This window comes from Rhinatrema bivittatum, chromosome 19 (genome assembly GCF_901001135.1).
Source record: "Rhinatrema bivittatum chromosome 19, aRhiBiv1.1, whole genome shotgun sequence".
Taxonomy (NCBI): domain Eukaryota; kingdom Metazoa; phylum Chordata; class Amphibia; order Gymnophiona; family Rhinatrematidae; genus Rhinatrema; species Rhinatrema bivittatum.
In genome coordinates, this window is record NC_042633.1 from 2,235,366 (window position 1) to 2,261,440 (window position 26,075).

Consider the following 26,075-nt stretch of genomic DNA (forward strand, 5'->3'; position numbering starts at 1 on the left):
GCTGTTGTATGGGGCAGTTTCTCTAAATCAGTTTATTTTGCAATGACCTCGACAGGAATCAACCTAATTCGTAGCCAGGTTAGGTTAGAAATGATCTCTATCTCAAATTTACAAATAATACCCTTGTTAGTACTAGCATTGTGCCAAAGAGAGCCTCCTTCTGAAGGTCATCATGCGTAATTTTCACAGGTAACATATCAGGGAGTGTTTGGAAATTGCTCTGAATCAGAATAGTATGGATTCTTTTGTGTTTATTTTACCAAAATCAGAACATTTAAACCTTTTCGCAATGGTATGGACGCTTTTGTGTTTATTAAGGTTAAATATTTGAGTGAAACATTTTCCACAGTCAAAATATTTAAATGGTTTTTCACTGGTATACATTCTTTTGTGTTTTTTAAGATCAGATTTCTGCAAGAAATGTTTATCACATTGAGAATATTTAAATGGTTTCTCACATGTATGTACGGTTTTGTGGTATTTAAGATGGAATCTTTGAGCGAAGCATCTCATTCAGAACATGTAAATAGTTTCTCACCTGTATGGATGGTTTTGTGGTTTTTAAGATGGGAACTTTGAGTGAAACATTTATCGCATTCAGAACATTTAAATGGTTTCTCACCAGTGTGCATTCTTGTGTGTTCTTTAAGAGTGGACGTGTGAGCGAAACATTTATCACATTCAGAACATTTAAATGGTTTCTCACCTGTATGGACAGTTTTGTGGTTTTTGAGATTGGATATTTGTGAGAAACATTTATCACATTCAGAACATTTAAATGGTTTCTCACCAGCGTGCATTCTTTTGTGTTTTTTAAGAGTGGACACGTGAGTGAAACATTTATCACATTCAGAACATTTAAATGGCTTCTCACCAGTGTGCATTCTTTTGTGGTTTTTGAGAATTGACATGTAAGCGAACCATTTATCACATTCAGAACACTTAAATGGTTTCTCACCTGTATGGACAGTTTTGTGGGTTTTTAGATTGGATATTTGTGAGAAACATTTATCACATTCAGAGCATTTAAATGGTTTCTCACCAGTGTGCATTTTTTGGTGTCTGTTAAGAGTTGACATGTGAGGGAAACATTTATCACATTCAGAACATTTAAATGGTTTCACCCCTGTGTGAATATTTGTGTGTTTTCCTATACTACATTTCTGACATTAATCTTTATCACATTCAGACCATAAAAATGACTTCTCTCCCTTGTGACTTTTCGGGTGACCTTTAAGCCAGGATCTATATCTGAAACATTTTTCACTTTGAGAACACTTAAAAGGTTGGTCTTGTCTGTGAATTTTTTTGTGTTCTCTCCGGTCTGATTTCTCAGTAAACCTCTCCTCACATTCAGGGCACTGAAATGGTCTTTCTCCAGAGTGAATTCTTACATGCCCTTCCATCTCAGCTTGGAAGAAAAAGCATTGTTCACACTGTGTGCATTTTAATAGTTTCTTTTTTAGATGATCTTTTCCATGTGCTGTAAGTTTTGTATTCATAGGGGTCCTTATCTCTTCTTCAGAACCTGTAAATGTTGTTTTTTCCTTTCTGTGATATTGTTGGATAGATGTGTGACTTGTCCTCTCAGGGAACGTGTTCCCACATTCAATAATTTCTTGCTGTTCAACAGATTGTGAGTTTGTGGTGAAGTTTTCTGAAATGTCAGCACTTTAAAATGGAGTCTCTCCTTCACTGAGTCTCTGAGTTTCTACAAGATTTGGGCAGAGATTGAAGTTTCTCCCTCGTTCAGAACATGCATATGGACTCTCTCCTTTCTGGACTACTTCTTTCCCCCTATGTGATGTTATTCTACTGATTCCTCCTGGATACTCAGCTGAAGGACCTGGGCTGTCTCTGGAGGGGTCTCTCTCTTTCCGTTCCTCCGTCTGCTGCCCATCACACATTCTCTGCGTCTCACTATTATTCCTGAATCCATCTTCTGGTGGATAAAAGCGAGAGTATGATTACTAAATTTATAAAAATGGAGTGAGACGTATATAGGGAGATAGCTCCATCTAATCACTGAACGGCATTAGCGTAGTTGTAGATCCCTATCAACCTAATAAACGAAGCTTGACTGACGTGCAGCAAATGCGCAGTAGAGAGCAGCTCTACTGCACATGTGCGGGCAAGCACGTCGGTCTCAGCGAGCGTCAGCTGGATATCAACATGGCGGCGCCGAGCGGCAGCGGCCAGTAGCGAGGAAGGAGAGAGTGAGAGGGAGGGAGGAGAGAGTGTGTGGGTGGGAGGAGTGGGTGGGTGGAGAGAGTGGTGGGAGGGGAGGGAGGGGGGGGGGGGGGGAGGAGTGAGGGGAGAGAGAGAATGAGGGGGAGAGGGGGAGAATGAGGGGGAGGTGAGAGACAGAGGGATGTGAGTAAGTGGAAGGGTAAGAAGTTGTGGAGCAAAGAAAAAGGGAGTGGAGGAGAGCTGAGGGAGAGGGGATGGGATTGAGAGAGGGTGGGGAGTGACTGAGGGAAGGGGAGGGAGGCAGTGGGAGACAGAGGGTGAGTAAGACTGAGTGGAGGGAAGGGGGTGAGTGAACGAGAGGAAGGGGGAGTGAGGGAGAAAAAGTGTAGAAGGGTGCTGTGTTCGAAAATGGACTGAAAAAAAAATGTAATGTAGCCCGTTTTAACGGGCTTAACGGCTTGTCATATATAATAGAGCCTGGTGCTGCTTGTAGACAGGTACAGGTGGGCAGCAGCACAAGAACAGAGGGGAACAGACCACGTCTGACCTCATCCTGCTGGTTCTGTGCCTCTCATCCTCACCTCCAGTCTCTGCACTGATTCCCTTCACTCTGATTGCAGTCACTCACCAAAAACTCTGCCACGCCCTGCTGGAGACCTGGGACTCATTCAGGACCTGGGTCCCTGAACCTCAGTCCTGTCAGCTTAAAGTTACTGAATTCTAATGACTCAGTAATGAATATTTAACTGAGAGCCAGCATTAAAATTCACCTTCTATGTGGAACATTTGAAATTCTCAGAAGCCAATGACTGAGCGTCAATTCCCATAGAATGATCAAACTAAAAAGGTGAATAAAGATTCAATCACAAATCTTACACAGTTTACTGCAGTTTTTAGCGACCATCACCATAGGCTCTGCCAGTCAATAGACCTTCATCTGCCTTATATTTAAGCAGTGGTCGCAGTGACAATGCAAACTTTTTATATTTTGATCTTAAAATGCAAATAAGACACATCTGCTTGTCTCTTTTCTTCTTAAATATCACAAAAAAATCCAGACACAAGCTGTGTTTAAAAGCGGATTCTGCATCGGGGGAAATCCCACAGGAAATCTCATAAGCGGTGATCCACGTCCTCATTCCTCCTTACATTCAGATGCATTGGCTCTGCCGGCATTTTAAACTCTCGGTGACAATTTTTAACTTATTGCAAATAGAGGAAGTTACAAAGAGACCACTGCTTAAATATAAGGCAGATGAAGATCTATGGACTGGCAGAGCCTATTGTGATGGTTGCTAAAAACTGCAATAATTTGTGTAAGATTTGTGATTGAATCTTTATTCCCCTTTTTACTTAGGTCAGTGAGAAATACGCCACAGCACACAGGAAGAAAGAGAGAAATGATGGCAGAAAAGGACCAAATGATCCACCCAGTCTGCCCAGCAAGCTTACGCCAGTATCTGCCGCACCGTGCAGGTTACCCCCATGCTTATCAGTTTCCCAGACTGTAAAGGTCAGGGCCCTCGGATGCTGTTTGAATGGAATTTCCTTTAACCAGTGCTGTTGAAGCAGAGAGCAAGGATGGAGCTGCATTAACAGTGTCAAGGCTTAATTGTTAAGGGTAGCAACTGCCGCACCAGCAAGTTACCCCCATGCACTCACTTCCATCCTCGAGCCTTTAGGGACCCACAGTGCTTATCCCTTGCCCTCTGAAATCTTTCACTGTTTCTGTCTTCACCACCTCCTCCTCCGGAAGGGCATTCCAGGCCTCAACCACCCTCTCCGTGAAGAAATATTTCCTGACGTTGGCTCTGAGTCATCCTCCCTGGTGTTTCACTACCTGACCCCTAGTTCTACTGATTTCTTTCCAAAGTGAAAGGTTTGTCGATTGTGCATTGTTAAAACCTCTCAGGTATCTGAAGCTCTGTATCTTATCTCCCCTGCTCCTCCAGGTTTATACATATTTAGGTCCCTCAGCCTCTCCTCATAGGTCTTCTCATACAGACTCCCCATCATTTTGGTCGCCCTTCTCTGGACCGCCTCCATCCTGTCTCTGTCTCCTTTGAGATGAGGTCTCCAGAACTGAACACAGCACTCCAGGTGAGGCCTCACCAAGGCCATGTACAAGGGCATCACCACCTCCTTTTTCTTACTGGTTATTCCTCTCTCTGTGCAGCCCAGCATCCCTCTGGCTTTACCTATCGTCTTGTCACATTGGTGATCTGAAGGCAGCGAGGCAGACATAATCACCCCAAGATCCCTTTCTTGGTCCATGCACAACAGGTTTTCACCCCCCATCACATCTTTTGGATTTCCACACTCCAGATTCATGGCTCTGCACTTCTTGGTATTGAATCTCAGCTGCCTCATCTTCAACCACCATTCAGGCTTCCTTAAATCCCGTCTCATTCTTTCTTCTCCTTCCAGCGTGTCCACTCTGTTGCAGATCTTAGTATCATCCGCAAACAGACAGACCTCACCTTCTCTCCCTTCCACCAGGTCGCTCACAAAGATACTGAACAGAATCTGTCCCACAACCGATCCCTGTGGCAGGCCCCTTAACACCGCTCTCTCATCAGAGCAGCTTCCATTTACCATCACCCACTGTCTCCTGTCCCTCAACCGGTTTGTAATCCACATCAGCACCTTGATGCTCACTCCCAAGTTTCTCATTTTGTTCCCGAGTCTCCTATGCGGGAGCGCATCAAAAGCTTTAAAGTGTTGTGTTAGGAAGGAATATTTTGCTCACCGCTCTTGCTCTCCGTCTCCTCCCCGCCCATTCTCAGGATCTCTGCTGCAGGGTCAGGACTGGGACCTTGGCTGCCTGTTAGAGAATGAGATTGTGCCTTCAGTTTTTAAACAGTCTGGGATATTGACCTAAGAAAGGCAAAACCTGAACTGCCAATCGGTTTTCTCAGCATTAAATGCACTTACGTGGATAAATGGCTTTTGAAAATTGCTAGGACGGTCTGTTACATTTGCACGCGTAACTCCTTTCATAATTCTCCTGCTGGGGGTCCCACAATCCCACGAGGATGGAAACCATTTGCTCTGCAATCCCCCCTCCCTCCCTCCTGCTGCTCCCCCTGCCTTCCTCCCTCTTACTGTTCCTAGTGGGGGTTTTCCTGCTGCCACTGTGAGCCCTCCACACAAGAAAAGTCAGAGGTCAGGGACATGATTTAACGCCTCCTCCTCACTGTGTCTGGTCCAGAGGAGGCCTCGTGTCTCAGCAATGTTTGGATCGGCCCAGCAGTACCTTTAATCCAAGCTGCATCGCCTGCTTCATGCAGCTCCTCACAGGCGCCTGGGATGCTCAGGTTCCCTCTGTCCTCAGATCTCGGGGGCTCAGTCCCACATCCTTCTTGCTTAAATCGGATTAAAATGTCAGGGGGGACACTGGGGGAGCCTGTTATGGGAAAAGATGGTTACAATATGTAGAAAAGTTACCCCAGAGCCTGTATTATCAGTGCAAGTGAGTTCAGGATTATGCTGTGTCCATAGACACTGCCACCAGTGCAGCGGTAAGAAAGGAGGGTGCTGCTGTGCTGATCATAATCAGAAATCCATTCTAACAGTATCCTGAACATTTTAACTCCGAGGTGGGCGACTTCATTCCTCAGGATCTACAAAATAATCTGCTGTGGTTACTGCTATTGCAAAAACATGCTGAACATTTCTACCTCAAAGAGTATTTTTGATAAAACCAGATGTTTTTTCATCCAGCTGCCAGATTTCAGAAATCTGATTCTACCTGGCTCCTGCGCTTCATTATAATTATATGAGGCAGGGTGGGAGATGTCACTGGAAGGCACCAAAGCCAAGGAATTCATAGAGAGGAGGGCGAGGGAAGGTGGAAAGGAGACTCCTGGAGAAGAGGACAGGATATGAAGATGACGGAGGAATGTGCAGAGGAAACGTGAGAGAATATTTCTTTACTGACAGGGTGGTGGATGCCTGGAGTCTCCCTCCTGACAGAGGTAGCAGCAGCTTGCAACCAATCAGCAAATTTACACAGATTTAGGACGGACACAGAGGGCGGTGGTAAAGGCAGGTGGGGAGCAACGGGTACAAGAAACGAGGGAGGGGCCTGTGTGCTAGCTCAGTCGTATGGAAATTCAGAGGGAAGAGGAGGGGAGAATACAAGACGAGGGCAGGGAGTGGTACTTGCCTGTTACAGGAGGGTGAATCCCTTCAGTCGTCTCTGATTCAGGAGGATCCAGGAAGGGCAGATCTTCCTCTTGTTTGACGCTCAGTGAGAACACAGACGTTACAATCGGAAGGCCTGGGATGAGAAAACAAACGTGTCTAGGAGGAGTCACCCAGGTCCTGCTAATATTATATTAGGAAATGGATTTGAAGTCTCCAAATGTTTGATGTTAAATGCCCCATCTCCTGTGATCTGAAAATGCAGAGCCCTTTAAATCCAGAACATTTACTTACTGATGCTGGGGTCCTTCATGGTTTCCTTCCCTTCCAGCTCCCAGTGCTGAGGGAAATATTTCTCATCTTCCTTCTTAATCTTGAATACAACATCGGGATTAAGAATTGAATAACCTGCCAGTAAAGATAGCAAAATAACTTATAAATTGTACTTGCGCAGGCCCTGGAGCTTTTATCAGTTCACTGTTCTGATGCAGAAGTGTGTCTGTGTGTGTCTGTGTGTCTGTGTGTGTGTCTGTCTGTCTGTGTGTGTCTGTCTGTCTGTGTGTGTCTGTCTGTCTGTGGGTGTCTGTGTCAGTGTGTGTATCTGTGTGTGTCCGTGTGTGTGTGTCTGTGTGTCTGTGTGTGTGTCTGTCTGTCTGTGTGTGCATCTTTGGGTATTTGTGTGACAGAGCTTGGTGAGAAGAGACACTTGCAGGCTAGCACTTGATTAAGGTTAAACCTTGGAGGGTTTCTGGTGCAGTCATTTCTGTTCCTGACCCTCCTACTGGAGGCATTGCAGGTGCCAATGCTCTCTGCCAGCCTGTGCTCTCTTGGGGAAGGGGTGCCCAGCTTCATATCAGGAGTGTCTGAGAAAGAGTTATCTTTGTATCCCAGGACTTGGGTTTAACTATCTAGATGCCAGTGAGAGGGAGAGAGAGGATATTTGATCTGTGAAATATATAAAATGGTGCTGCAAAAAATATATAGAATAGGAAAATTGGTTCTTACCTGCTATTTTTCGTTCCTGTAGTACCAAGGATTAGTCCAGACTGCTGGGTTATGCCTCCCCTCCAGCAGATGGAGTCAGAGAAAAGCTGAAAAGCACCCCCTTGATATACTGGCGTGCCACCTGCGATCCTTCAGTAAAATCAATATCAAAGCAGAATGAATTTAAGAACCAATAACTAGATCAAGCATAAGACCAAGGGTCCATCAAGCCCAGCATCCTGTTTCCAACAGTGGCCAATCCAGGCCAAAAGAACCTGGCAAGTACCCAAAAACTAAGCCTATTCCACGTTACCATTGCTAATGGCAGTGGCTATTCTCTAAGTGAACTTAATAGCAGGTAATGGACTTCTCCTCCAAGAACTTCTCCAATCCTTTTTTAAACACAGCTATACTAACTGCACTAACCACATCCTCTGGCAACAAATTCCAGAGTTTAATTGTGCGTTGAGTAAAAAAGAACTTTCTCCGATTCTGCCCTATTTAGAACAATTCTTTTTTTTTTTTTTTTTTGTAAAAAAGAAACAGTGAAAACTATGTCAATACTGTAAAAACGCCAAGATCTGCAAATAGAAAAAACAAACAGCTGAGCGGACTCTCTCGAACCAATCCTCTCTGGGCAGGTGTCTGGACTGATCCGTGGTACTACAGGAACAAAAATTAGCAGGTAAGAACCAATTTTCCTTTTCCTGTATGTACCAGGATCAGTCCAGACCGTGGGATGTACCCAAGCTGCCCTAAATGGAGTGGGACCTGGAGATTCCCGCTCGAAGCACGCTGCCGCCAAAGGAAGCCACATCCGGAGCCTGGACATCCAATCGGTAATGCCTAGCAAACATGTGCAGTGATTTCCAAGTCGCAGCCCTGCAGATTTCTTGGGGTGAAACACATTGACTCTCAGCCCACGATGCAGCTTGTGATCTGATAGAATGAGCCTTAAGACCATCTGGCACCGGACGCCCGTGACATATATACATTGAAGCAATAACGTCCTTTAGCCATCGGGCAATGGTCGTCTTAGAAGCCTTACACCCTTTCTTCGGACCGTTCCGTAAAATGAAGAGATGATCAGACAGCCGAAAGGAATTAGTAACCTCCAAATACCGCAGAATAATCCGTCGAACGTCCAGCCTCTGCATGTCCTGTCCCTGAGGTGAACACTTATCCACCTCTGGAAAAGCTGGCAACTCCACAGACTGGTTGACATGAAACATAGAGGCCACCTTTGGTAGAAAGGAAGGCACTGTCCGAAGCGAAACTCCCGAGTCCGAAATTCGTAAGAACGGCTCCCGACATGACAACGCCTGGAGTTCAGAGACGCGTCTAGCCGAACAGATATCAACGAGAAATACCATTTTAAGAGTTAAATCCTTCAACGTGGCCCGTTTGATAGGCTCAAAAGGAGAACCACAAAGTGGTTCATGAAGGACAAAATGACCCACACCAGCGGGTGCAAATGTTTGGCTCCCTCAAAAAACGAACAACATCTGGATGACCCACGATGGAGGAACCCTCAATCTTACCACATAAGCAGCCTAACGCCGCCACCTGGACTCGGAGTGAACTATATGCCAAACCTGTCTTCAAGCCGTCCTGAAAGAAGGCAAGAATGTGAACTATCGTGGCCTGCCATGGGGACACTTTCAACCCACTACACCAGGAACAAACACTTTCCACATCCAAACATAGGTGAGAGAAGTAGATGTCTTTCGTGCCCTCAGAAGGGTGGTAATCACCGCCTCTGGATAGCCTTTCTTTCTCAATTGCTGCCTCTCATAAGCCAAGCCGCTAGACAAACACATATAGGAGAATGTCGAGAGGCCACGGTAGAACCAGAGCATCCACTCCTTCTGACCTGTGTTCCATTCTTCGACTGAAGAAACGAGCCGCTTTGGCGTTTAGGCAAGTTGCCATCAAGTCCAGCTGAGGAATCCCCCACCGGCGTGTTACAAGCCGCAACGCTTCTTCGGACAGTTCCCATTCTCCGGGGTTTAGCCACTGCCTGCTGAGAAAATCCGCCTGAACGTTGTCCACTCCGGCTATATGAGATGCCGCTATGTGGGTCAGATGGCGTTCCGCCCAGGCCATCAACTGGTCTGCTTCGGAGGCTACTGGTCGACTCTGGGTACCTCCCTGATGGTTTATGTAAGCCACAGTGGTTGCATTGTCTGAGAGGATCCGGACCGTCCACTATTGGACAAGTGGCAGAAATTGGTGCAGCGCTAAACGAACCGCCCTGGTTTCCAAACGATTTATGGACCACTGGGCTTGTATCGGGGACCATTGGCCCTGCGTTGACTGAGATTGACAGACTGCTCCCCAACCTGTCAGGCTGGCATCTGTTGTGATTATGATCCACTGGGGAGTTTCCAGGTCCACACCCCAGAGCAAGTGATGCGGGACAAACTACCAATCCAGGCTGGTCCTTGCCGGTTCCAGTAATGGAAAGGGCAGATGGAACTCCTCCAACTTGGGGTCCCAACGGGAAAGGAGTGCCCTCTGCAATGGTCGCATATGAGCAAAAGCCCATGGGACCAACTCCAGGGTAGGTGCCATAGAACCAAGAACCTGTAAATAATCCCACACCGTTGGCAAAGGAAGGGCCAACGGATGCCAAACCTGAGTCATCAACTTCTCCACCCTCATGAGTGGTAGAAAAACCTTGCCCACCGCAGTGTTGAAGCACGCTCCTAGAAACTCCAGTACCTGGGACGGAACAAGGTGACTCTTGGCATAATTGATGACCCAGCCGAGGGAATGTAGACAGTCCAAAACTGACTGTACCGCCACCTTGCAGAGATCCTCCTATTTCGCTCGGATGAGCCAGTCATCTAGGTAGGGATGAACTAATATCCCTTCCCGCCGAAGGCACGCCGCCACGACAACCATCACCGTGGTGAAAACTCGTGGAGCAGTCGCCAGTCCAAAAGGGAGGGCACAGAACTGGTAATGCTCCACCATCACCATGAACCGCAGAAACCTTTGATGGTGCTCTTGATACCTATATGAAGGTAAGCTTCTGTTAAATCCAAAGAAGCCAAAAACTCTCCCTTGTGGATGGCTGCAACGACTGATCTCAATGTCTCCATCTGGAACAGCGGAATCTGCAACGCTCGGTTGACCTTCTTCAAATCCAATATCAGCCGGAACAACCCCTCCTTCTTGGGGACCACGAAGTAAATGAAGTAACAACCGGTCCGACGTTTGGCTGATGGAACCGGGACAATCGCTCCCAGCACCTTCAATCGAGACAGCATTTGATGAATCACTTGTTGCTTTTCCCGTGACCCGCATGGAGACACCAGAAAAAGGTCCCGAAGCGGGCGAGCAAAATCCAAAGTGTAACCGTGATTTATAATATCTAGAACCCACTGGTCCAAGGTTATTTTGACCCATTCCTCGCGAAACAAGGAGAGCCGCCCCCGATCTCCAGAACAGAGGAATGGGCCGGAGATCGGGGGGCGGCTCCCAATAAGACTTCCCAATGAAGACTTCCCTTCATTGGGAAGTCTTATTGGGAGTGAAACCGTGAGAGGCGCCGCCGTGCTGAGGCCGCCTGCCTCGAAACGAATGCGCCCATGCTTGCGACCTCATCGATGTCTGTCAGGAAGCAAAGGGAACACCCCTCCTGGAACGGAAACGGCGCTGACCCCGAAAACGGCCCCGAAAGGCGCCAGAGAAGCAAGATGGTCTAGGCTTGTTCTCCGGGAGCTTGTAAACCTTATTGTCTCCCAAGGCTTTAATAAGTTGTTCTAGCTCATCTCCAAACAACAGCTTGCCCTTGAAAGGAACAGCTTGCCCTTGAAAGCCGACCAGATAGGAAAATTGGTTCTTACCTGCTAATTTTCGTTCCTGTAGTACCATGGATCAGTTCAGACCGTGGGTTGAGCCTCCTGTCCAGCAGATGGAGACAGACCAAAACTGAAAAGGTATCCTATATCAGGACAGACCCTACCCTGCATCCCTTCAGTATAAAGTACTTTCAAAGCAGATATAACTCCCCAAAGATCAAGCAAGTAACAAGAAACTGATAAATTGAAAAGAGTTGAACCATTGAACAATTGAAAGAATTCTGTATGAAACAACACTCTTGCATAAAGATTTATTCTCATTGTCATCTGTTAGATGCTTCTGGTGCCTTTAATAATAATAAGAGATAATTCAGGTATCCGGAAACCTGTCAAGGAAGAAATGCTTCGAGCGGGGGCCAGATCTAGCACGGGAGGGTGTCTGGACTGATCCATGGTACCGCAGGTAAGAACCAAATTTTCCTTTCCCTGTACGTACCCAGATTAGTCCAGACCCTGGGATGTACCAAAGCTTCCCTAAACAAGGTGGGACCGAGATAGTCCCGCTCGAAGAACCTGCTGCCCGAAGGAACCAAAAACTGGAACCTGTACATCCAGACGGTAATGACGAGCAAACGTATGCAGGGATTTTCAAGTGGCTGCCCTACATATTTCCTGCGGGGAGACCAATTGACTCTCCATCCAAGAAGTGGCTTGAGAACGTAAGGAGTGGGCCTTTAGGCCTTCCAGAGCCGGTCGGCCCTTGCAGATGTAGGCCGACGCAATAGCCTCCTTTAGCCAACGCATGATAGTGATCTTGGAAGCCTTATTTCCCTTATTCGGGCCACTCCACAGGACAAACAGGTGATCCGAGACCCAGAACTCACTCGTAACCTGGAGGTACCGGAGCAGAACCCGCTTCACATCCAGGCGGCGCCGATCACCCTCCGATGTGCTTGCGAAGTCTTTTTCTTCTAAAGCCGGAAGTTCTACTGACTGATTGACGTGAAAAGAAGACACAACTTTTGGCAAGAAGGAGGGTACCATCCCGAGAGATACCCCAGAATCCGAGAAACGTAGAAAAGGTTCCCTGCACAACAAAGCTTGGAGCTGGCAGAACAAATGGAAACCAGGAAAACAGTTTTGAGGGTCAAATCCTTAAGTGTAGCCCTCCTTAGGGGCTCGAAGGGAGCTTCGCAGAGAACCCAAAGAACCAAGTTAAGACTCCACGAGGGACAAATAGTCCATACAGGCGACTTCAAATGTTTGGCCCCCTTGAGGAAGCGAATGACATCCGGATGAGCCACCACTGCATAAACGTCAATGTTGCCTAAGAGAGAGCCGAGAGCGGAGAACTGCACCCACAAGGAACTGAAAGACAAACCCTTGGAGAGACCGCTCTGGAGGAAGGAAAGGACCTGGGAAACCGGAGCCTTATGAGCCGAAACTCCCGACATGACACACGCATTTTCGAACACCTTCCATACCCGGACATAAGCGAGAGAGGTAGCCGGCTTCCGAGCTCTCAAGAGAGTGGATATATCTTCTTCCTTATATCCCTTCTTTCTCAACCTCTGCCGTTCAAAAGCCAGGCCGCTAGACAGAAGCGATCCGCCAGATCGGAAAATATGGGACCCTGCCGAAGAAGGTGGGGGAGATGACCGAGGCGGAGAGGGCCATCCGTCACGAGATTTACCAGATCCGCGAACCACAGTCTGCGAGGCCACTCTGGAGCCACTAGAATGACGGGACCCTGATGGAGCTCGATTCTTCTGAGCACTTTGCCCACCAGTGGCCAAGGAGGGAACACGTACAGGAGAACGTCTTGAGGCCAGGAAAGGACCAGCGCATCCACTCCTTCTGCACAATGTTGTCAGAAAATATCTTAATATTTTGTGCTTTATTGATAATTACTTATATTTAGTGAAGTCAGTAATCAATTAGCCATAAAGAAACATGTTAGCATTTAATACCCATAAGCCTTTACTTTTAAAAGCCATGACATCGGTCATGGCTGTGCTGAAAAAGCTCCAGCACATAGCTTTCACCTTTACCCTACTTAAGACCTCAAGATTTCACCTTTGTCCCACTTTCAGACTTTGAGAGTACAGTTGTTTACCACTTTCTCTTATCTCAAGTAAGAAAACACCTGCATTTTATGACATTGAGCATCCTAACGCAGGTGTCATGATTGACCACCCTAAAAAACAGATGGCCAGCCAATTAAGCGTGAATCTTGTGACAGAAGGGAGTGAAAAAGATTTTCTCTTAGAACTACAAAAGAAATCCAATTAAAAATAAAAAATGGGCGAAGCTATAAACAGAATAAGAATAAATCCTATATTTTACTGTTCTGATATGAAAAATTGATTGAACCCTAGTCAAGGTCCCTAGAAAAAGTTCTTCAAAGACTAAGAGATAGATGTGTTGATGGAAGTGTAACAGCTACCCTGGATCAAAGGGTCTTAAGTGTATAAAACTGAGAGCAGTTAGAAGGGAAGGAGGGGTGCTACTTAGACTTTCTTCGCACGTGATTGAGAGAGACACAAGCGGGGTGCTTCAGATAATTGGTAAATATAATCTTTTATTCAAGTATATGAGAACCTTTAAATTGCTATTGTTTCTACATTGGCAGATGTATTAGAAATGTATTAATTTCTAAAAAGATGACATTAATAGACATTTATCTGATATTAATAATTTCAATTTCCTTATTAATGGCTCTTGCATTGATTGTAGGATATACTCTGCTAAAGTTAAGATTTGAACATAAAAGTGTTTCTTAGTCATTTAGAGATATTTATTCATGCCTTTCTTTATCTGTGAAATAAAGAAAATATTTTTACAATAAACTGACTGGTTTATTTATGCATGATGTGCTGCATGAATTAAAGGTTAATAAATTTCTGTGGTAGATTCGAACACACCTCTGAAAGTAAACTTTTTGTCTCAAGGCAGAAAGGGTAGGGAAATAGAAGTGGAAGTGGGATATTTTATCCAGGCAGGATTCCCTGGTTTTAAATTCTGCTAAGGGTAGAAGCCTCAATACTTCCATTCAAAATTTACCACAATGTTCCCTTCTACAGCTGAAGAACCGAGGCGCTTTCGCATTGCTCATGGTGGCCATCAGATCCAGGTGTGGAGGACCCCACCTGCGGACAATCAGATCCATTGCCCTGTCTGACAATTCCCACTCGCCGGGATCTAACCGCTGGCGACTGAGGAAATTGGCTTGAACATTCTCTTTCCCAGCAATGTGGGACGCTGCAAGGCGCTCTAGGTGACGCTCCGCCCAAGCAAAGAGCTTGCTGGCTTCCACAGCCACTAGGCTTCCAGCGGGACAGCAAAGCTTTCTGTAACGGACGCATATGCGCAAAAGCCCAAGGGATCAGATCGATGGTGGAGGCCATGGACCCCAAAACCTTGAGATAGTCCCAGGCCGTGGGCACAGCAAGTGAGAGAAAAGTGCGCACTTGGCCCCTGAGTTTGGGCGCCCGCGCGTCGGGGAGGAAGACCTTGCCGACTCGAGTGTCGAATCGCGCCCCCAAGAATTCCAGGGTCTGGGAAGGCTGAAGCTTGCTCTTGGGAAAGTTGATTATCTACCCCAGGGAGGTCAGAACATTCAGGACCCTGCTGACCGCCAGCTTGCAGAGAGACTCCGATTTGGCCCAGATGAGCCAATCGTCCAGGTAGGGATGTACCAGCACTCAGGGCTGGTGCAAGGAGATTAGGTGCCCTAGGCGAGCCTTCTCCCTTGCCCCCCCCCCCTGGTCTCGGCCCCGACTCCTACCTCATTCTCGATCACGCCCGCTGCTGACTGTGTGGTTTTCTGGGTCGCGAGCAGGTTGGGCACTGCTTGTGGCCCCCAAATCTCCACTCCTCTTTGCCACCGCTTGCGGCCCCATATGGTTCGCACCCAGTGGTGCACCAAGGGTCTCCAGCGCCCGGGGGCCAATGCATCTGTGTGCCTCTCCAGCATCCCTCCTTAATCCTTCTTGTACTAATGCTTAAGGTCACAGAAAATCAGTGGCATCTCTAGACAGAAGAATTTTTTCAGGGGAGGGGAGCCAAAATGACATTTCTTCATCACACCCACCTCTATAGCATGGATCCTGCTTTAAAACTGGTTACAAAAAAAAAAAAAGTGTTAATAAAAAAGTCCAAAGGGTCTTCTGTGTACTTTTAAAAAGCTGGCCAGTTTCACACTATAAAATTATTTGATATCCCAATTCGACTAATTCTATAGGGCTATGAGAGTGAAGTCTGGAATATATAGGAAGGGACAGAATGTCAATATAAATCCTGCACCTCCAGTTCTGTAACTCGGTGCATCCACTGAAATTCCCCCAAACAATGGAACTTGGATGTTTCCCTTACAGCTCATCATACTAAAAGATATTTTCAAATTCTGGTGTCACCTCACAGTAACAGCAGCACAAACACCTTCCACTGCTAGGCACATTGTGAACTAACACAAAACCCTGCAAAAAATCTACACTGCAATCCCATTTAACATAACAGTAATAACACCAAGGACTCAAACAATAACCCTACCTGTGAAAAAGCAAGGGTAAATATTACACTGGGTCCTAGAATACCAATACACCACCTACTGAGGAAGCAAAACAAACCCGATTGCTATAGATCCCTATACAGACACTACATGCTAACAGAATCTCTCACCATGGTCACACACACAGAGCAGAGACAGACTCTCACCACATACAGAATACAAAATAAAGGAGCACAAATTAGACAAAAACTGAAATGGAAACCCCAAGAAGACAGACTCTGTATTAACAATGGAAAAACAGAACCACCATTCCTCATAAAACAAATAAAATCAAGAAATATAAAGCATCAGTTATAACAGTAAAACCATACTAATAAAAGAATATTTGAAAACTACTGATAAATAGAATTTCTATTAATTAAAATCATATACATTTTTTACAATTTCCCAAACACCAATAAAATATTTCAAAAAAGCACATTTATCAAATAGCACCCAATAATTAAAACTAATAAGGATTTTAAAAAGCCCCTGCTGTCCATACATGGGAGCTCTTGATTTCCAGTCACCCTGATATTGTCGAGGATTAGGAGGTTATCCTCTCTCTCTCACACATACTCTCACATGTCCATTCTCTCTCACACATACACTGTCACATACATTCATATTCATGCTCTTATATCCACCATTACCTCTCGCTCTCACAGACACTGACACACTCTCAGGCTCTAAGACACTCTCTCCCCTCCACACCCAATCTCTTACTCCCTTGGATTTTCTCATACACACTCATGCTCTCACACTCACTGGCTCCCTCACATACACACAAACACACACACCCAGGCAAGCTCCCAATCATTCTCACACACAAACTGACCCCCAGAAGGCTCCCATTCATTTTCACACCACTCCCTCCCCATCCCCCAGGCAGGCACCCATGCATTCACACACACACACAGACCCTCAGGCAGGCACCCATGCATTCACACACATACACCCCCAGGCAGACTCCCATTCATACACATGCACACACTAAAGGCAAGACCCCCTCTCTTTCTTTTTCCAGCAACCTCAGAGCCTCTCTCATTCCTCTGCAGAATGGGCTTCAGTGCCAGTAGCGCTGATTGCTGCTACTGGCACTGAAGCCCATTCTGCTGCCTCCTCTGTGCAGGCCCCGTGGGCTTCCACTTCCCCGTACATTGTGAGATCCACATAGAGAAAGTGCTACTCTTGCACATTCCTAGAACAAACAGAAGAGGTGGTTTATTATTAATTATCGAAAAAAAATGTAAATGCAAACTACTATCCATCACACCTCCAACAAACGATGAAATCGCCATTTTTGAAACTAACAACCTACAAATCTGCCTCATATACTGCCTACCCAGCTTATTATAATTGAACCTATCCCCACTAATTGGATTCTTCTCAACTCACCTTAATACAATGAAAGCCACCATCGTACTCAGAGATTTCAACCTCCACATGGATGTAAAGCCCTTATCGTTTTAGATATAATGACTGCACTTGGATTTAAACCCATACACAGAGCCGGACACTCACTAGACCTGACATTTATAAACAGCCTTCTTGAAAACACAAACACAAGCTACACACAAATTCCATGGTCAGACCATTTCCTTATTCAGTCCTCCATTATACATTCAAAACCAACTGAAATACCAAAAATGGAAGCCATTGAAATTACATATCGTCCCCCATTTGACACAGAAACACTGAAAAAGAAGGTACAAGAAAAACTTAATACAATTGATTACCCTGATTGCAATACCACAACAACGGCCTGGATTAACATGACCAATCGAATATCAGACAACATAAACCCCCCAAAAAAAAATATGCACGAAGGAATCAAAACAAAAAAAAACCCTGGTACAATGAACACATAAAAGAAACCAAACAAAAGCTTAGGAAAAAAAGGAAAGGAATGGAAACGCCATAAATCAACTGAACACCTGACTCAATACCGAAAACAGCTAGCCTACTACAAAAAAATAATTCTGGAAGCCAACAAACTTACTTTAGTACCAAGATTGAAAAATTCATGAATAATCCCAGAACCCTATTCAAAATAGTCAATAACCTCAAAGATACAACTAACTCCCCTGATAATTTACCAGAGAATAGATGCAATGAAATTGCAGTTTTTCAGTGATAAAATTGAGAACCTAAGGACCAAAATACCAAAGGCACCCAAACAAGAGATTAAAATGTGTACAAGAGATGCCACACAATGGTCCGAGTTCACGGATATATCAAGCCTTGAAGTAGAAAACATGCTTAAACAGCTAAATCCGGCCCCACATAATACAGACGCATTACCCATTTTAGAACTCAAAAAGTTTCCTGATGTTACTGCCACATCCCTAGCAAAAATGATAAACCTTTCCCTTGAGGAAGGGTATATGCCAGATATATTGAAAGGAGCAATAATTAAGCCAATATTAAAGAAAAAAACATGGACCCCCTAACTCTAACCAATTACAGACCAGTTTCAAACCTGCCATTAATTGCAAAACTAATTGAGAAAACAGTTCAAAAACAACTATCAGAGCATTTAGAAAATAACAACATCCTATACTCATCACAACACGGATTTCGAAAACATTACAGCACGGAAACACTCTTACTCACACTGACAGACAATATGCTAAGAGGATTCGACAGTGGAAAACATTACATTCTTGTACTACTTGATCTATCATCAGCATCTGACACAGTGAATCACGAAATATTAATCAAAAGGCTCAAGGAAATAGGACTACACAACAAAACAATCAAATGTTTTAAATCATTTCTTAGTAACAGAGTGTTCCAAGTACAAATTAATAATACCTTGTCCAAACAAATGACACTAAAAACAGGAGTACCCCAAGGATCATCACTATAAGCAACACTCTTTAATATTTATCTGTTACCATTCTGCCATCTCCTCCCAGGGCTAGGAATCATACACTACGTCTACGCCGATGACATTCAATTAATCCTACAAATTGAGGACACCATTGAAAAAACACTAAGCTTAGCCAATATGTATCTCGAAATAATCAAACAAACAGCTTTTAAACCAAATGGAATTGGTAATTAATATTGAGAAAACTGAATTCCTACACTTAGAAAGAACATAAACATAATTCAAACTCCAATAATACTCAAAAGCAATCAAAAAAATCGATTTAGCAGAGAAGATACGCAACCTCGGCGTTATAATAGACACAGAGCTAAGCCTCAAACCGCACATATCTCGGTTAAAGAAGGGTATGCCAAACTAAAACCACTACTGACATTACCAAACTTTCGCACAGTGCTCCAAGCACTAATATTTGCGAGCACCTATTATTGCAATGCATTACTGCTGGGCCTACCATACACATCAATAAGACCACTGCAAATATTACAAAACTCTGCAGCGAGAATTCGCAAAGGAAAAGCAAACGAGATCACATCACAGAAACACATTGGCTACCTATCGAACAAAGAGTTCAATTCAAAGTACTTTGCACAATACACAAACTGATCCATGACAAAAAAGCAGAATGGCTGAACACAGCACTGCGAGTACATATCCCATAGAAATTTAAGATCAGCAAATAAAGCTCTCTTAACCATCCCATCAGTAAAAACAGCAAGACTAACACAGGTGAGGGAGTGTGCACTATCTCTGGCCAGTCCCACCCTATGGAACTCCATGCCCCTAGAACTAAGACTACAGAGAGATTTCAAAATGTTCAAAACAAACCTCAAAACATGGCTTTTTACAAAGAGAACGTGGAAAACAGATAAGGAAGAGCCAGCATAAAGCACCTAACCCATAATCTCCAGGTACCAACCTGGAAATTATCTTTCTTACACTGCTAAGCGTAACCGTAGGTACCCACAGACATCTTACGTCAGAAATCAAATAGTTTATAGCGATTCAATTGTTAACGATTATTAATGGCACCTTCATTGTAAAGGGTTTTTTTTTTACTATTTTTTTCTATTTGTGCCCTACTGTAAACCGTTATGATGGTAAATAACTTAATGACAGTATAGAAAAACTTTTAAATACATAAATAAATAATTCCCAAAGATTACATGTGCCAATCAATGAAAAGTAATTTTTTTTTCCCTTTACTGTCTGATCTTAGATTTATAATCAGTTGGTCACAGGTTTTTTTCCCTCACCTTCCCTTTCTTATTTTTTTCCACCTTCCCTTTCTTATTTTTTTGCCAATTCCTTTTATATTGTCTTTATTTCTATTTCTTTTCTCTCTATCTTCTTCCCTCAAACACACAGTCAGGTTCTCATTCTCACATGCATTTCTCTCTCTCACACACACACACACGCTCTCACTCTCACACGCTCTCTCTCATACAATCATTCATACACACACTCTCACTGTCACACGCTCTCTCTCATACAATCATTCATACACACAGGCTCTCACTGGCACATGTTGTCTGACTCACACACGCACAGGCTCTCTCTCACTCCCACATGCTGTCTTGCTCAAGCACAGGCTCTCACTGTCACATACTCTCTCTCATACAATCATTCATACACACAGTCTCTCACTGGCACATGCTGTCTCTCATACAATCATTCATACAGTCTCTCACTGGCACATGCTGTCTGACTCACACACACAGGCTCTCTCTCACTCCCACATGCTGTCTTCTAGAGATATCTAGAAAATGCCATACTGGGTCAGACCAAGGGTCCATCAAGCCCAGCATCCTGTTTCCAACAGTGGCCAATCCAGGCCATAAGAACCTGGCAAGTACTCAAAAACTAAGTCTATTTCATGTTATCATTGCTAGTAATATAGCAGTGGCTATTTTCTAAGTCAACTTAATTAATAGCAGGTAATGGACTTCTCCTCCAAGAACTTATCCAATCCTTTTTTAAACACAGCTATACTAATTGAACTAACCACATCCTCTGGCCACAAATTCCAGAGTTTAATTGTGCATTGAGTGAAGAAGAACTTTCTCCGATTAGTTTTAAATGTGCCCCATGCTAACTTCATGGAGTGCCCCCTAGTCTTTCTATTATCCGAAACAGTAAATAACCGATTCACATCTACCCGTTCTAGACCTCTCATGATTTTAAACATCTCTATCATATCCCCCCTCAGCCGTCTTTTCTCCAAGCTGAAAAGTCCTAACTTCTTTAGTCTTTCCTCATAGGGGAGCTGTTCCATTCCCCTTATCATTTTGGTAGCCCTTCTCTGTACCTTCTCCATCACAATTATATCTTTTTTGAGATGCGGTGACCAGAATTGTACACAGTATTCAAGGTGTGGTCTTAGCATGGAGCGATACAGAGGCATTATGACATTTTCCGTTTTATTCACCATTCCCTTTCTAATAATTCCCAACATTCTGTTTGCTTTTTTGACTGCTACAGCACACTGAACCGACGATTTCAATGTGTTATCCACTATGACACCTAGATCTCTTTCTTGGGTTGTAGCACCTAATATGGAACCCAACATTGTGTAATTATAGCATGGGTTATTTTTCCCTATATGCATCACCTTGCACTTATCCACATTAAATTTCATCTGCCATTTGGATGCATAAATTTTCCAGTCTCACAAGGTCTTCCTGCAATTTATCACAATCTGCTTGTGATTTAACTACTCTGAACAATTTTGTGTCATCTGCAAATTTGATTATCTCACTCGTCGTATTTCTTTCCAGATCATTTATAAATATATTGAACAGTAAGGGTCCCAATACAGATCCCTGAGGCACTCCACTGTCCACTCCCTTCCACTGAGAAAATTGCCCATTTAATCCTACTCTCTGTTTCCTGTCTTTTAACCAGTTTGCAATCCACAAAAGGACATCACCACCTATCCCATGACTTTTTACTTTTCCTAGAAGCCTCTCATGAGGAACTTTGTCAAACGCCTTCTGAAAATCCAAGTATACTACATCTACCGGTTCACCTTTATCCACAGGTTTATTAACTTCTTCAAAAACGTGAAGCAGATTTGTGAGGCAAGACTTGCCTTGGGTAAAGCCATGCTGACTTTGTTCCATTAAACCATGTCTTTCTATATGTTCTGTGATTTTGATGTTTAGAACACTTTTCATTATTTTTCCTGGCACTGAAGTCAGGCTAACCGGTCTGTAGTTTCCCGGATCGCCCCTGGAGCCCTTTTTAAATATTGGGGTTACATTTGCTATCCTCCAGTCTTCAGGTACAATGGATGATTTTAATGATAGGTTACAAATTTTTACTAATAGGTCTGAAATTTCATTTTTTAGTTCCTTCAGAACTCTGGGGTGCATACCATCCGGTCCAGGTGATTTACTACTCTTCAGTTTGTCAATCAGGTCTACCACATCTTCTAGGTTCACTGTGATTTGATTCAGTCCATCTGAATCATTACCCATGAAAACCTTCTCCATCATGGGTACCTCCCCAACATCCTCTTCAGTAAATACCGAAGCAAAGAAATCATTTAATCTTTCCGCGATGGCCTTATCTTCTCTAAGTGCCCCTTTAACCCCTCGATCATCTAACGGTCCAACTGACTCCCTCACAGGCTTTCTGCTTCGGATATATTTAAAAAAGTTTCTACTGTGAGTTTTTGCCTCTACGGCCAACTTCTTTTCAAATTCTCTCTTAGCCTGTCTTATCAATGTCTTACATTTAACTTGCCAACGTTTATGCTTTATCCTATTTTCTTCTGTTGGATTTTTCTTCCAATATTTGAATGAAGATCTTTTGGCTAAAATAGCTTTTCACCTCCCCTTTTAACCATGCCGGTAATCGATTTGCCTTCTTTCCACCTTTCTCAAGCACAGGCGCTCTTACTGTCACACGCTGTCTCTCTCACACACACACACAGGCTCTCACTCTCACATGCTCTCTCTCATACAATCATTCATACACACAGTCTCTCACTGGCACATGCTGTCTGAGTCTCACACACACAGGCTCTCTCTCACTCCCACATGCTGTCTTGCTCAAGCACAGGCTCTGTCACATGTTCTCTCTCATACAATCATTCATACACACAGTCTCTCACTGGCACATGCTGTCTGACTCACACAGACAGGCTTTCTCTCACTCCCACATGCTGTCTTGCTCAAGCACAGGCTCCCACTGTGACATGTTCTCTCTCATACAATCATTCATACACACAGCTCTCACTGGCACATGCTGTCTCTCTCACACACACAGGCTCTCTCTCTCACTCCCACATGCTGTCTTGCTCAAGCACAGGCTCTCACTGTCACATGTTCTCTCTCATACAATCATTCATACACACAGTCTCTCACTGGCACATGCTGTCTGACTCACACACACAGGCTTTCACTGTCACATGGAACGCTCTTCAGAGCAGCTTCTATTTACCATCACCCACTGTCTCCTGTCCCTCAACCGGTTTGTAATCCACGTCACCACCTTGGCGCTCACTCCCAAGCTTCTCATTTTGTTCCCAAGTCTCCTATGCGGGAGCGCATCAAAAGCTTTAAAGTGTGTTAGGAAGGAATATTTTGCTCACCGCTCTTGGTCTCCGTCTCCTCCCCTCCCATTCTCAGGATCTCTGCTGTAGGGTCAGGACTGGGACCTCGGCTGCCTGTTAGAGAATGAGATTGTGCCTTCAGCTTTTAAACAGTCTGGGATATTGACCTAAGAAAGGCAAAACCTGAACTGCTAATCGGTTTCTCAGCATTAAGTGCACTTAATGGCTTTTGAAAATTGCTAGGACGGTCTGTTACATTTGCACGCGTAACTCCTTTCATAATTATCCTGCTGGGGTCCTTCAATCCCACGAGGATGGGAACCGTTTGCTGTGCAATCCCCACTCCCTCCCTCCTGCTGCTCCCCCTGCCTTCCTCCCTCTTACTGTTCCCGGGGGGGGGGGGGGGGGGGGTTCCTGCTGCCACTGTGAGCCCTCCACACAAGAAAGGTCAGAGGTCAGGGACATGATTTAACGCCTCCTCCTCGCTGTGTCTGGTCCAGAGGAGGCCTCGTGTCTCAGCAATGTTTGGATCGGCCCAGCAGTACCTTTAATCCAAGCTGCATCGCCTGCTTCATGCAGCTCCTCACAGGCGCCTGGGATGCTCAGGTTCCCTCTGTCCTCAGATCTCAGGGGCTCAGTCCCACGTCCTTCTTGCTTAAATCGGATTAAAATGTCAGGGGTGACACTGGGGGAGCCTGTTCTGGGAAAAGACAAGTACAATGAGGTTCATATTTAAAGAGATTTGTCAGGGTAACTTTCTCCTGCTCAATATCTGGAATAAGCGATCATAAACATATTCAAAGTGAAATAGTTAATCTTGCTTAAAAACTGTTACTGAACCGTATGGCACCCATGTAAAATGTAAGATTACAATAGCATTACTTTATGTGCCTTTATGTAAACCGTTGTGATGGTACCCACCTTAACGACGGTATAGAAAAAGATTTAAATAAATAAATAAATAAAATAGTGACTGGGTGGGGGGGGTCATGGTTGAAATGGAGTTGAAGCTGAAAAGCCAAGAGGGTCTCAATGACCTGCAGATGGACTGGGCAAACTGGGAGACTAAATGATAAAACTGGTAATTTCACTGCTGCCCGCATGTTAGAAAATCTCCCAACTTACAGGTGTAAAAGTCGTCTTACAGGGGGTAAATGAATCTAATTTATGCGTGCTGAGTCTACTCGCAGATCATTTTAAAATAAGACGTACAAATTCGCTGGTACACCAGCTGCGCACACTTATCTGGCTAAATTCCGAATTGTCAAACTTATCTGTACAAGTTCCAATTTTCCGGCTAAGTAACAGCAAAGCTGCTATTTAGCCAAATAAGTCTTAAAAACGCTACTTATCCAGCTGAAGCAGAAGAAGTCTAAAAAAAAGTGCTCCTTCTCTGGCTCTCTGATGTAGCCAGCCTGTTCCACCTTCTGCGAGCCCCCTCTGCAACCGGCTGTTCCTTTCCGGTCAGCATCAAGCAGCCGCCCATCGCTCCGAGCCTCGCAGTGCCCGAACTCTTCAAGTGGTCTTGCGAGATTGAGAGACCAGCGCGGGAGTTCAGGTAATGCCTGTCTGAAACTCAAAGACCCATGCAGTGCAGACCAGTGCAAACCAGCCTGCTCCAGTAGCTAAATGGGAGCTCTGGTTGCAAAGGGCTGCAAAACTGCCAACCCGGCAACCGGGATTAGTCAAGCTCTGCACTAGGGGACAGATGTACTAAAGTGCATTAATGTGTAGGGCACACCTGCTAATGCATGTTACCTTTAAAAGGAATTTAGCATGTTAGTCCCTGTCAGTCCTTGTTAACTTTAATGCAGATTTAAAGTCAAATAACTAAAATGGTAATGAACTGTGCCACATGCAAAATCTTTAATCTCAAACTGTGTTACTATACATTGTACAACGCACCGTGATTTAGATTCACCTAAGGATGCACAAAGTTAACAATCTCCTCCCCTAGGTGCAGTGTTCTGCTAAGCTTCTATGGCTAATTGAAGCTGCACTGCCGTCACTGGTTGTGTTCTCCTCCCCTCCACCCTCACCATCCTTGGCAACAACCCCCGTGACGAGGGACAGTCTCCTCCTTTCCTGGGATCCCACCAGGCAATTTACCCCATGCAAAGCAGGGAAACAGACACTGGAGGTAAGAGAGAGGGGGCCTCTTACCCTCCCGGTGCTGAATTCCTAACTGGCACCGCCTGACCTTAGTACAGACGCCCGGGAGGAATCTGATACTTGCCTGTTACAGGAGGGTGAATCCCTTCAGGCGTCTCTGATTCAGGAGGATCCAGGAAGGGCAGATCTTCCTCTTGTTTAACGCTCAGTGAGAACACAGACGTTACAATCGGAAGGCCTGGGATGAGAAAACAAACGAGTCTAGGAGGAGTCACCCAGGACCTGCTAATATTATATTAGGAAATGGATTTGATGTTAATGCCCCATCTCCTGTGATCTGAAAATGCAGAGCCCTTTAAACCCAGAACATTTACTTACTGATGCTGGGGTCCTTCATGGTTTCTTTCCCCTCCAGCTCCCAGTGCTGAGGGAAATATTTCTCATCTTCCTTCTTAATCTTGAATACAACATCGGGATTAAGAATTGAATGACCTGCCAATAAGAAATAGCAAAAATTACATTTGAAATTTGTACTTATAGAACCCTCTGGGCTTCTGATAGAGCAGGGTGAGAGCTTGAGAGAGACAAAGCTTGCTTAGAAGAGACAGCTACAGGCTGTCATTAGATTAAGAATCAACCTTTGGGGATTTCTGGGATGATCAGGGCAAGATTTAAGGTGTTGGCGCCAGAGGCAGAGCGCCACGGTGAAGCTCTTCTGGCACATAGTCCTAAAGCAAGCAGATCACACTCCTCTTTGGCCTGGATATTTGACGCCTTTACACTTTGGCATCCTAGCTAGCTGCCTCTGCCTAAATCCAGGTTTGGGTACGATCG

At 44.7% G+C, this 26,075-nt stretch overlaps 2 protein-coding genes across 7 annotated transcripts in view; both read right to left on the reverse strand.

Annotated features, from left to right (window-relative positions):
- LOC115080208 (zinc finger protein 282-like) overlaps positions 1-26,075 on the reverse strand; it is a 45,408-nt gene that overhangs the window by 14,036 nt on the left and 5,297 nt on the right. Inside the window, exons 6-14 of one of the 6 annotated variants that reach the window (XM_029584342.1) lie at positions 25,620-25,733; positions 25,366-25,479; positions 23,675-23,824; positions 23,169-23,246; positions 6,631-6,744; positions 6,359-6,472; positions 5,447-5,596; positions 4,940-5,014; positions 1,124-1,942 (exon numbers count right to left, since the gene is read on the reverse strand). In XM_029584342.1, the coding sequence (XP_029440202.1) occupies positions 1,674-1,942; positions 4,940-5,014; positions 5,447-5,596; positions 6,359-6,472; positions 6,631-6,744; positions 23,169-23,246; positions 23,675-23,824; positions 25,366-25,479; positions 25,620-25,733 (1,178 nt within the window). In that variant the 3' untranslated portion in view covers positions 1,124-1,673. Of the gene's footprint in view, positions 1-1,123; positions 1,943-4,939; positions 5,015-5,446; positions 5,597-6,358; positions 6,473-6,630; positions 6,745-23,168; positions 23,247-23,674; positions 23,825-25,365; positions 25,480-25,619; positions 25,734-26,075 lie in introns of those variants that run through there. The other 5 variants (XM_029584338.1, XM_029584339.1, XM_029584343.1 and 2 more) reach the window with 5 other exon arrangements.
- Positions 280-1,271, reverse strand: LOC115080215 (gastrula zinc finger protein XlCGF71.1-like). The gene has a single exon (XM_029584348.1). The coding sequence runs from the start codon at positions 1,077-1,079 to the stop codon at positions 510-512; it is 570 nt and encodes a 189-aa protein (XP_029440208.1). The 5' UTR covers positions 1,080-1,271; the 3' UTR covers positions 280-509.

Bases quoted from the DNA above. Each gene is read 5' to 3' on its own strand.
- LOC115080215 (XM_029584348.1), bottom strand. From the start codon at position 1,079: ATGTCAACTCTTAACAGACACCAAAAAATGCACACTGGTGAGAAACCA.